Here is a 12,639-nt window from a genome sequence, read left to right on the forward strand (position 1 = left end):
CAGGTTTATTCTTCCATCTCAAAACTTTTAATCGATTTGGTTTCCGTTTAACTTGCTTTATTACACTGTATGGCTTTGGGGGGAGCAATGTGATGTTCTTCAAAATCAAGATACTGTCACGTTCAGTGCACAATCAAAACCAAGGTAGCCCTATAGAGATTTTGATGTCCTATCTGTGTTGTCCTATGTGAGTCTGCCTTAGGACTGCTTTTCACTTATGTTTTACCTGCATGTTGGATTTTTTCTTTTTTCTTTTTTTTTCCCCCTGGAGACTTGGGCAAAATCATACGCTGTGAGGCTCCATACAACAGTGATTTTTGGCTCAGAAATATAACAGAGCAGCTGCTCAAACACTTCATAGTTAAGCTTACGAACAGACAAACAACGACAGCAAATACAGACAACAGTTCTAAAGTTGTGAAGCACAGGACGGCCCCACTGCTATATACACATATGAGAGCAAGCTTGATTTAGCAAAATTACTGCTGCTGATCTCTTTCTATCAAGGTTCTGTGCTGAGCAGGTAATAAGACAACTTCTACTGAAGTTTCTCCCAGAAACTCAATGAGTTTATTTTAATCTTCCGTATATAATTTATTTAATTGTGAAAGGCCTGAATAACGTGAGTGGTCTGAATAGAGCAGAGACATGTGGTTCATCTGTTCTGAAATGGGTGAATGAAGGACCAAAGAAAGTACTTGAGGGTGACAATACAGACACATAGATAGAGTCCTTGAGCAGAGTAATGATGAGGAGAGAGGAGATATAGCCTAGCACTTTTTGTCCCCCTCAACACTTAGCCAAACTGCCATATGATGGTTTAAAATGCTATAGTCGGGAAGGTACTTTTTGCTTGTTTAAGACCCAAATAATAAGAACGAGGTAATAAGAAATAATTAAATATAAAGGAGGAACTGATAGATACAAAAAAGGGGGGGGGGGTGATTAGCTTTTTTGAAAACACCAGTGAAAGCTGCTTCTGAAAAATGACTATTCAGAAGACCAAAGCTGACACGGAAAAATAGAATAGGCTACATCATCATCTCAGTGTCTGACTATAACAGTATATTCTCACACTTTGCATATTCTGTGTCGAACTCTGTGAAAGCTTTTGCCAAAATGACGATTTGACCCTTGCCATTCATAATGTACCTATTTATAAACAGTCTTCTTAATTTCCTGCATTTCAAGGTAGACCGAAAAACCTAACCACTGAAGTTTCGAAAATGAACTTCCTTGACCTTTTCTCGGAAAATCATGACACATCTCTTGGAAAGTCTAAATCTAGACCTTAACTGAACCGTTAGTGTAATGATGTTCAGTTGCACAGTATACGATATTGGAAGACACAATAATTTCATCCTGTAAACTGACTTAAATTAGTTAATATAACTATTGTAGTCTGGCAGTTGGTCAACAGCACGTGCAGCGTTGCTGAATCATTGCTCTCATATTCATAATCGCGAGCCCCCTTTCACCACTCTATCAGAAACACACTTGGGGAAACCCAGATATGAATTCATTGTGATCTGTAGAGATAAATCTCGAATTATATGTCGAAAATATAGATTTTTATCTATTGCTCTTTTGTTGATTATGTACACATACCGAAGTCTTCTTACTGGCGTATCTTATCAATATTTTGACATAAAGCGTCCATATACACGTCCATTAAAATATGAAGCGTTATCTGGACAGACGGCAGGCAGGACTGATATTTAAGCAAGATAAGATTGATGCCCCAAGCGGTGAACATCATTTTCACGAGGAGATTACTGCGCGGTCTAGGCGGGAGGGTTTCAGTAGCAAGTGGTAGATTGTAAACTACGTGTTTATGTGCGAGCTACCTTGAACATAGGAGCATCCCCTACAGTTTACCGAGCGATTTAAAACTGGCAAAGTCTTTTAGTCGGAAAGTAACCTACATTATTCTGCTTGGAGCTCCTGCTATTTTGGTGAGTAAAGAATGGAATCAGACGCTTGCTTTGTTCAGGTTATCATAAGGTTTGGGTGACAAGATATTAATAAGACATAAGTTCAGTTTTTAAAGCAACAAGTGTGGTTCTGTAATACAGGAGGACACTGTGATTCTTATGGCCAGCTAAGAAACTAATTACAACTACACTACAGCCACTACCAGTTCTGCGTTACTTCTTTCATCGGCAGCAATGTATCACCTTGTTTTTTAGTAATCTGCAAGTTAAGCTGTTTTAAACTTTTGGTACTGACAGGTCGCTCCTTGAGGTAAAACAGTTTTTACCGACATTGGTTGATGGTGATAATCAATCAATCGATTTAACGATTTTTATTCATTCAGATTAGTTTCCTTCATCTTCAAAATTTGTTACAGTTTAGATTCTCAGTTTATGTTAAACCTGAAGATTTCGCTTTAAAGGGCGTTTGGATGATTGTTCTCAGGCTCTGAAAACTGTCTGAGATCCTTGTTGACAGAGCCTATAGACCCAGTAATTTATTGTTAGCTAACAATAAAGTGGAGCAGCGTCGTGTACAAATAATTTCACAACGCTGCTGCAGATGATAATGATAACAATGAGAAAGATGATGGTGCTGCTGGTGGCTGTGGGTGAAAGCATACATCAAGATTCAGACTGCATTCGTATTTTATTTAAATTGGAAGTTGTATTGGACACAGAACTGTTGCCAAGTGCGAAATGCCCCTGTATCCATGGAGAAAGCTCCCTACGTCTAAAATGAAATATGTTTGCATCCATAGTGAAGTTCAGTGGTGCGCTCCAAAAAACATAATATAGTAGACTCTCTCTCTCTCTCTCTCTCTCTCTCTCTCTCTCTCTCTCTCTCTCACACACAGAAACACATAGGGAAATACCAGGTAAGAAATAAAGCCACATGGTCTAAACTCTATTCTGTATTTCCAAGGGTTCTTCACAGCTAAGAGACATCTGGACTAGACTGCTCCATTAATTGAACAGCCCTTCCCAGGAACCTTCTCTAACCCGACACAAGCAAACAAATCGGTGGATATTGGAACATAGAAAGCCCTGTCTTAGTTTTGTCCATTACTCTTTATGACATGTTTCCCATTCTTTCTCTGCACTAGGTGCCTCTCTGTGCAGGGTTCCGTATGCCTTGGACAATTTGGATGGCTCTCTAGGACACCCTCAGACGCTCGGAGACGTGAAGGAAGAGGAAGGACATGGTTTTTACAGAGAAGACCTCAACATGTGCTGCGGGAAAGAAAGCCTCTAAGAGAAGGGCCCTTCGCCCTCAGGGCATCCCGTCCCCTGCCCTGTGCTGTGCTTGCGGACTTTGCATCATGCTGGCGGGCATTAATATCACTCTGGTGGGTGCTTTCGCCTTTACAAAGCTTCTCCCGTTCAACAACCCACCCATCATCATCGGCCCGCTGCTCCTTCTAGTCGCCCTGTCCTTTTTCGGAGCTTGCTGCGTGTGCAGTCGACGGCCCTCAGCCCACCCGTCCCGCAAAGCGAAGGGCGGGGACAGCTGGGGGCTGATACGAATGGGAGGGGCGGTTTTTGAGATGGAGACGAGTGAACACACAATGCAGGACACCACCGCGGTGCAACTGAGTCCCACCAACTCACCGACTTCCTCTCACAAATCCAGTCCCACCCATGAGACGGTACCTGTGCCGCACTCTTGTGAGTTCATTAGCTCAGAGGCTAGTAATTCTTCTGCCTGTCACTTGACTAGTGACTCTGCCTCGTAAGGGAATGAAGCCATACAGCCCAACACAGCTTGTGAGGTTCTTTAAGACTCAGGTTCATCTAGTTATTGGAGCGCAAACACATCGAGAAATAGTTTTGTGACTTGATTGTTGGGTTTTCAAAACTACTTAGTAAAACAAAATCTTCTGATATTTTTTCTCATACAGCAAAATGTTTTGTTTCATTTTAAATGTATCCACAATACATCTCAGCAGTAAGTATATTCAACATAAACATTTTTTTGGATTTTTCAATGATGGAAAATGAATCAGTAGAGAAAAGAAAAAATTCCCCTTTCTCTACAATGATCTCATCAATTCACTGGGTCAGCCTGCACCTCAGTAAAACACAGCTAATGTTAAAATAACCATTTTCTAGTAGCTCATTTCAGGCCTCTGAGATAATGGAGTAAAAGAGACACTTTTCAGAGCAGGGATAGTTTAAACTGAAAAACAAGTCCCAAATGCCTACCCTGTAATCTCACAAATAGCTGTGATCAAGTTTGGGATGTCAGGATGACCCTGTTTCTGAGATGTGAATTGTGTGTGTTAACACCGTATTTTCATCGACATGACTAACTGAGATTCATTGTAAGCTCACTTCACATATTGTATGATATAAATATTCATAGTTTTCAAAATTATATTTGTATGGATAAAGTTCTTATGATTCCGCTTTGACTTCAGTGATCATAAAGAAGGACAGATGTTTTGTCTCTCCTATCTTTTATGGGTTTAAAAGGAATTTTTATAAACCAAGAGAAGTGCAGCCTTGGAGTTTCTCTATGTATTGATACCTTCCTCTATAAATAAATGAAAGCTGTTCATGTTTGTTCTTTAGTATCGTGGCGTATATTGATGGATAACTAAAGTTGTAGTAAAGTGATCTTTTCACTCTTTGGATTATCATTTTTTATATGTACAGTTACTTGCTGAAATATGACTCCTCTTGTGTCACATATTTATTTATCATGGTGTGATGTGTTGTATTGTATGTATGCTGATGAGTATAGTTGCCATAGGCTGTTACTGTCGTCTGCACATTGAGTCCCAAAGGTGTTTAGAGTCGGTTTTATGTAATCCATGAAGTGACGAATTAAACACTGAATTTTCTCAATTTATGTTAAAATGTTGAAACTATACAGTATGTTCCAACGTTATATGCACCCTTGTTAAATATAAGAGAAGGCGGCTTTAGAAACTGACCAATATGGATTATGGAAGATATTTTATACTCAAATAGACAATTGTACTCTTATCCATGCCCAGCAACTACAAGAGGGAAAATAAATTTAATTTGTTTGATATACGTTGATGAAATGTCAAGATATTTGGATATAAGCATGACTATTCAGCCCACATTTGCATTTTGATCTCTATTGCTTGAATTCTGTAAATAAATAAATAAGTGAAGTTTTAAAAGATCAGCTTCGATGTATAATGTCCCAACAAAATAAAGAACTTAAAGTATTAATAGTATCTGGATTTGGATTTGTTCTGAGTGGGAATGCACAAAATTTTCTGTTTTAGTCTTTGGTCTAGAGACTTTTGTGTTTTGTTGTTTAGTTTTAATTATTAACATATCATATATTATCAGGATAATATACATGAGAAGATATAAGAAAATTACTCACCAGATGTTCATTTCCCACAGGCTAATCGAATAGACAGATGTCCTATGACTATGTAAACATTTCGTCATCAGCAGTCATGTAAACATTCAAACCACCATCTCACAGACACTGTAGCATTAGAGTATAGGAGAATTCAGTGTCATTTTCAATGGTGAGAAATTCTAATGGAGCAGTCCCTCTTCACACACTCAGAAACACACACACACACTCACACACATTTCCGGAGGCTGACCCAGTAAGAGGGCATCTTGAACGATTGCAGCACAGCTGGTGTGACAATAAATATTGTCTGTGATTGATTCCAGAAAGGAACTGTGAATGCTGGAGACAATCTCCTTAAGGTATATCATGAAATCTGCAGTGAGAGTGGAGGATGGAAAGGCTGATGTGGAGTTAAGCAGAGAGGAAAAGGTGGAAAACAGTTTAACAGGGGTGGAGGCATTTTTTTTTTTTCTGTTTCAGAATGGACACCTTGGCTGAGACTCGCTGATGTCTGCAAGGTCATGGCTTTAAACATGTAGTGGTTGTGGAACAGTCACCATAAGGTTCGTGTAGCTCCTCATAAACAGCCCGTCTGGCAGCTTTCCAACCACCATGAAAAGATGAGGTTGACAATATGGTAACAATCAAGGATGTTTCTTTAAAGGGTATAGAAATGACCACGAAGTGAACAGTGAGAAGATGTCATTAGAGGAGGTGAGAAGAATGTTAAGCTCATTTAGGAAGCGTCCCAATGACCCTACAGGGCAATAGAGACAACAATCTGCTATACACATTTTATGGTCATTTATTCAGAATTTCCAAGAGGTATAACAAGCCAACTTTTCCTCCTACCAGTCCTGAGGTCTTCTGTTTTATCTGGGGAAACAAAGTCTCAAATCATCCAGTTTTGGGAGGAGTTGCCAAGAAAAATGAAATATAATTATAATATCTAGGTGTTTATTAAGCAGCATAAGAGCTATGATTTGATAAGTTTCATGCTACGATAAGACCAGTACTGGAGAGGAGTAAGGCTCATAATGAAAAGAATCAATAATCATTAAGCATAGCTCAGTACTTATATGAAGTTATTGATTTAATGTGGTATTTCTTTATTAATGTGAATAATTCTGGAGGGCATTGACAGTCAACAGAAAGTGCCAGCTGGAATAATCATTCTGAATCATCTATAATGTTCTGATTGAATACACAGTTTTATTATTATTATGATGATGACATTTTGACTTTGACGTATGTGATCAGTACATTTTTTCCTGATGGAAACAAGGGAAAACAAAATGTATTGTAGCGTAAATTCAGTGTGCGTGACTTTCACGTGTACACCACAGAAGTATCACTCTGATGGAAAGGTGAACGATGAAGTCCGTATGGAAATGTCATTGCGAAATGACAACATTAAACGTTTGTAATGTATTTGATTCGTTACACTGGTGATGTTCAGCCGCAGCACTGTACAATTTGTTGACTTTCGGATTAATCATTACCTCAGATTGACCAAAGACGAATGATCAGATATGACAAACATCACAAGGTCTACACAGGGCTTATCAGCACAGTTATTGGAGAGATTTCCCGAATCGGTTTCAAATTAAAAGCATACAAGACAATGGTTGCAAAAGTTCAAAGGACATTACGCCAGACGAGTGCTGTAGATGGGCCATCTCGCCTTATCATGAAGGAGCCTGTGCAAAACAGTCGTTTATTCTGCCTCCTTCCATAAAATGGCTTTTGACCCTGCAGATGCAGCCGACGCTGAGCTTTGTTAACACGAGTGACCGGATTCGACGAAGTGCAAACACGATTCAGTTACAGGTTCCTCAAAAGAACCCATAATGGCCTCACCATCAATATGTGGAGGAATAAATGCTAATCAAAGTGAAAGAGCTTTCGAACAACGCAGACAAAAAGATACAACAGCTGAAATTCAAGAATAAGGAATCAGGATTTCCTTCCAGTTTGGAAAGGCTGAAATATTAGTCCTTAAGCACTTCAGAGCAGGTCAGTTGAGGAGAAAACTGTAATACTACAAATTTACCAAAACAGTCTGACCGCTTACGAAACTGAACAATAACAGAAAAGCCATATACTATCAATATCTTTAATAGTATATGGCTTCAATAAAGGGTCTAGCAGATCTGCAGTCTCAATGTCTGTATGAACTCGTGTTTTATTCTAAATTGTACGTGACTGCAGTACAAACTGAGTACATCCAACCATTTTGATAAAGCCCTCTCTGAAAAGGCTTGATGAAACCCTACTCTCTATGGACCTTTATAATGCAATTGTGAGATTAATACAAAAGGTCGAAAAAATCAGCCAGTTAGCAAAGAAATTTATTATCTTCTGAGAGTGATGAACAGCGCAAGAGTTTGTATGGGAACAGCTGTACTACTTTGAGCTTCCAATGGGTGACGACAGAACCCAGAGGTTTTTCCTTTTCTTTGTTTTCGCGCTTGAAATGTTGCAAGTTAACCACTAGAGGGAGTTAAAACCCTTTACCATAGGATTTTCAAAGCGTTCATGTAAAGTCGGAACAAGAACATTAAGCGATGTTAATAACATTCTTTGTAGAAGTTAACACTATTTACATGTGGAAAAAAACAATAAGCTGATGAGCAGTAAGAAATATACACGAGACACACATCGATCAGTTTCATTCTATGTCTCTGGTTTTGAAAAGGAGAGAGGGGGGCGTCCCAAACCAGCATTCGTTAGGGGAAAAATCCATGAATAACATGTCTTTCCCATTTTCTACACTCTTCGGACCCACTTATTACATTTTATCATTTCTTTGAGTGAGAAAAAATATCATCCAACGTATTTGCTGATGTGGAGGACAGTTATGATAACATGTTTAATAACGCTGCTTTTCATTAATAGAGTCGTACAGCATATTTTCAACTGCGACTTCTTACAGTTGTACATGCCAAAGCTTTTGGCTTGGTTTAAATGCAGTTCATTAAGAGATGGTTTTCTAAACTACTCCCTCCATCCTCAGGACACAGGAGGTAGTATTGACTTTCTGTTCATTGTTCCCCATTCACTTTTAACTGATTCCACTAGACAGATTCCAGTAATATAGCGAGGGTAGTAGCCTCTGCTCTCACTAGTGCCCAACAGGTTCAGTCAGTTTACAACTATTTCAAAAGAGAATATGTAGACTATATCTCCATAATTCTCTAATATGTTTTCTCAGAGAACTGTCTGATTGGGACAAAGATGTAGGGTAAATATTGTGCTACTGTGCATTTTCCAGAGCATGATTTTCTGAATGTATGAGAACAGGTCCAAATCAACTGAATGCACATGTCAGTTTAGAACAGTCTGAAACCTGTATTCCCAAACCACATCACTGCTGTGTGCCAACAGAGGAGCATGAAAGGCATCTACAAATAGAGCTGTGCTCTCATGGGTTGCGTAGCTTGTAGTACCAAAAAAAAAAAAAAAAAAAAAATTATCATGTGACAAACCTAACAAAGTATACTTCCATTTAAATGTGTCAAAAATATCTTTGGTTTAGTTGTGCAGTGAACTGTTTTTCCTGGATGCTTGTTAGACATATTGTGGTGTAGTTTAAACTATGTAAATGTAGGTTTACTATGTGTGTGTGAAGCCACAAGCTCGTTTTCCAACATTTCCACTAAATCAGCAGCCAAAGAAAAAAAAACAAACCAAACAAACAAGGACACAGTGGACAGTTGGTCAATATTCCACGAGCCATATATTGTAAATGGGCAATAGCTTCTCTATGCACTATTTCTCTTTAATAGGCAGGACGAAATTATATTCTTCTATTTGGACACTAAAGAGAGAGCAGGCTCAGAGACATAAGGAACCATTAGAGTATCCATCTTCTCCTTCACTGTTTTTTTTGTCGTCCACCAAATGTGAACAGTATAAAGTTGATTACCAAACATCTGCTGAACGCAGTTATTGGTGACAGTTTAAAATTGAAGTCTCTGGTGTTCAAAATTCCGATAATTCTGTTAACCTTTTATGCTGTTTTGTAATAAATGTTATCCTGTGTATTACCCAGGCAATTGTTCTTGGCTGCTTTTGGGTTCTGCAAGCCTCACTCAGGATTGTTCAATCTGTATGTGTTTAGTAAGAGACACTGCTCCCCAGAATACTTCTTACATGCCTTTGTGGTTATATGCTACATGAATTCTTTTGTTCTGTTTTTCATGTTTCTTGTTATCCCAAAGTGTATAAATCCGCTTTTTGTGCTATTGTTTGTGCAGGGTACTTCATATTACATCCCCATAGGAAGGTACTCATTGTGAGTACCAAGGGTGTTGACATGCCTTTTGTAAAAAAAAAAAAAAAATTACAAATGACACCTTTGTCTCATCAGAATACCCCTAATCTGCTTTATGGAGAAAAAAAAAAGAGAACAATATCATGCAGAGAGGGGATAGTGTGCTGCCAGTTTCTGATAAATGTATCAATGGTGGGTCAAAGAAAAATCTGGCATCATATTCTAATAGCTGATTGGTCTATTAATTTCCTATCTCCATCTGTCCCTTTATTCCTGTTGGCATGAAATCCATCCCAGATTAAAGAGTGGTTTACCGCTGACTATGCTCAAGGTGTATGGGAGACATAATACATTCATATAGAAAAAAACACACATTCACTGCCATTTGTCATCTCCACTTTTCTTTTCTCATGCTCTCACGTAGTCTGATTCTTCTATGGGGGGGGGGGGGGGGTGGTTTTGCTGGGAGGGAGGGAGAATGGCAAGTTAAATGGGGTAGCTAAGCACTTTTTGCTGATGTATTAGTTGGCATATGCAAGCAATGAATTATCAAGGCAAAGGAGTCAATTATCCACTCCTGAAAAGAGGCCTGAGCCGGCATGGCCTTTGGGCCTTCCTGAATTTACAAAATCATTTCATGGAGAAGTGTGTGTATGAACCAGGGTTTTATTGGCAAGGGAAATGGGGAATTACAAAGTGTAGACACACACACACACACACACACACACACACACAAATGTTCTGTTCTCTCACAACAGCTGTGAGAGTAGACGGAGGAGTGTTTTGAACCTGTCAGAAATAACACAGACACATTCATACATACACACACACACACACACACACACACACACACACGACATAAAAGGAAAATTGCACTGGCTGCGTCCGTCCCAACTGGGTGGCTAGAGAATGGAATGAGCTTATGTTAACTACGAGCTATATGTTAACTATTGTTTTCAGGTATCAGACATTCTGGGGGTTTTTTTCTCTCTCTCTCTTTGTCTGGCTGTTTTGAAAATAGACCAAATGATGTGACGGCCACAGCAGCCACGGGCCAATGAACAGCCAGGACCGTCAGACTGACTGATGCATAAGGAAATGAGGCTATTAGATTTGAACTGGGGGGTGGTTCTGTGATGGGTTATAATGTTGAAGGTAAAGGAGGTCAGTGGGGACAGGCCATATAAACCAGAATGCAGAATAAACACACAGACTGGACTGGGCTGTGAGAGAGGGAGCCATGGAAGGGCTGAGAGGAGGACAGGACAGGACAGGACAGGCAAAGGTCCAATCTTGCATGAAATTGTGAAGTGGAAGCTTATGTTTAATTTTTACACTAAAAGCTGAATATTACTGCAAATACTTATTTGTTTATTTATCCATTAATTTGTTTATTTTGTCTCTCTCTCACACACACACACACACACACACACACTCGCATAGCTGACTTGACTCTATCTTTGATTATGTGAAATTGGAGTGAATCAGTGCAGGTCAATTATAATTACCGTTCGTTAATTAGATTCAGTGATTCAAATGAAAAGCGCTTTTCATCTCGACTAAAATGATGGGTGATGTTCAGCTAAACTGAACTCTCAGTTCAAAGGAATTATGCAAGGAAATATGGAAACAATTATTACAAAACATCTCCGGATCGAGAAAAATTGAGCAACAGTTCATAAAGTTTATTGTTATGGTCTCAGCACGGAACATATGTTGCAAAACTGTTTGTGTTAAAATGATCATCTAAGATTGTTGGCATGGTGCTTAACCTATTTATTCAGCACTAACACTAAATCATCTCACAAAGCCAGATAAATGAAAGAAATTAAGGATGTATAATATTCAATTTTTTCTCCGTTACAGTTGTAGTTGTCTCTGATAATTGGAATAACAATTCTCCATTTTGGATACAGTTGTGCTAACAAACATCCCATAGCTACTGTAAGGTACTGACCCGTAGAAGTGCAGGAACAGCTTTAAGCTTTCTGTTAAACAGAAATAAAGTATAATCAGACCTGAGATAAATAAGATGAAACGGGTCATCGTTGTCAGTGTTCTCCTGTCCGTTCTGCTTCCCTCTCTCAGTTTGCCAAAGCCTCTTTGGCTAAAAAGGTCAAAGATAGCACGTACAATATTGCCAACATACAATTTACTTCAGGATGCTCAGTTTGAGAGTTTAAGGGTGTGATGAAGGTTCTTTTGTTCTGATCACTTTTTTTGGATTGTCTTTTTGGCATCAGGATTTGGCTGTTAATCTGTTTCTTTTTCTGTACTGTGGGTAGAATGCCCTCATTGATAGCAAGGTGAGACAGAGAGAGAGAAAGAGGGAGAGAGGGAGAGAGAGAGAGAGAGGGAGAGAGAGAGAGAGGGAGAGAGAGAGAGAGAGAGAGAGAGAGAGAGAGGGAGAGAGAGAGAAGCGAAAGAGAGAGAGAGAGAGAAAGACAGACAGAGAGACAGAGAAACCCAGTCCCCTCTATGGGGAAGGTGTGTATGATTGCTGCAGTGGCCTTAAGTGACAGGTAAATTGCAAGTTAAGTGGAGAACACAGACATTTAACAAGAGACTTCAGACCACTTCAAATTCTTCTTAATCTCTAATCTGAATTCAAAAGCTAGGGGCGGGGTGGATTAAATTTGACCCTTGAATGAGGCGTTTGTTCCAGGCTGAGGGCCTTGCTTTAGCCAGCATGAGAACACCAGGTTTACGTTTCCTTTAGAGCAACGTGCTGGCGTTTCAAAACAACAGGCGCACAATGACGCCTCTTCACTCACTAATTATACCCCCCCAGGGACAAAAGAAAAGAAAAAAAAAAAAATTGAGCCCCATTGGCTTTCACACCCTTGCTAAGCTCTCTTTCTGTACCGAAGGCTTGAGAAAGACGCAGAAGCTGAGGCAGGCAGCGAAGCAGGAGGCATTTTAAAGGACTGTTTATTGAATTGCCGATGAAGTAGCGTAACGTGGCACCGACCATTGGCGACGGAGGAAAAACAAATCCTGCTTTCTTCAGTATCAGAATGAAAGAGGAGATGGGCCTAGTC

The 12,639-nt window shown here is 39.4% G+C and overlaps 1 protein-coding gene across 1 annotated transcript; it reads left to right on the forward strand.

The window, feature by feature from the left end:
• Positions 1-3,175: 3,175 nt before the first annotated feature.
• Positions 3,176-3,709, forward strand: LOC115827972 (transmembrane protein 275-like). The gene has a single exon (XM_030791865.1). The coding sequence runs from the start codon at positions 3,176-3,178 to the stop codon at positions 3,707-3,709; it is 534 nt and encodes a 177-aa protein (XP_030647725.1).
• Positions 3,710-12,639: the final 8,930 nt, after the last annotated feature.

This window comes from Chanos chanos, chromosome 14 (genome assembly GCF_902362185.1).
Source record: "Chanos chanos chromosome 14, fChaCha1.1, whole genome shotgun sequence".
Classification (NCBI taxonomy): Eukaryota; Metazoa; Chordata; class Actinopteri; order Gonorynchiformes; family Chanidae; genus Chanos; species Chanos chanos.

Bases quoted from the DNA above. Each gene is read 5' to 3' on its own strand.
- LOC115827972 (XM_030791865.1), top strand. From the start codon at position 3,176: ATGGTTTTTACAGAGAAGACCTCAACATGTGCTGCGGGAAAGAAAGCC.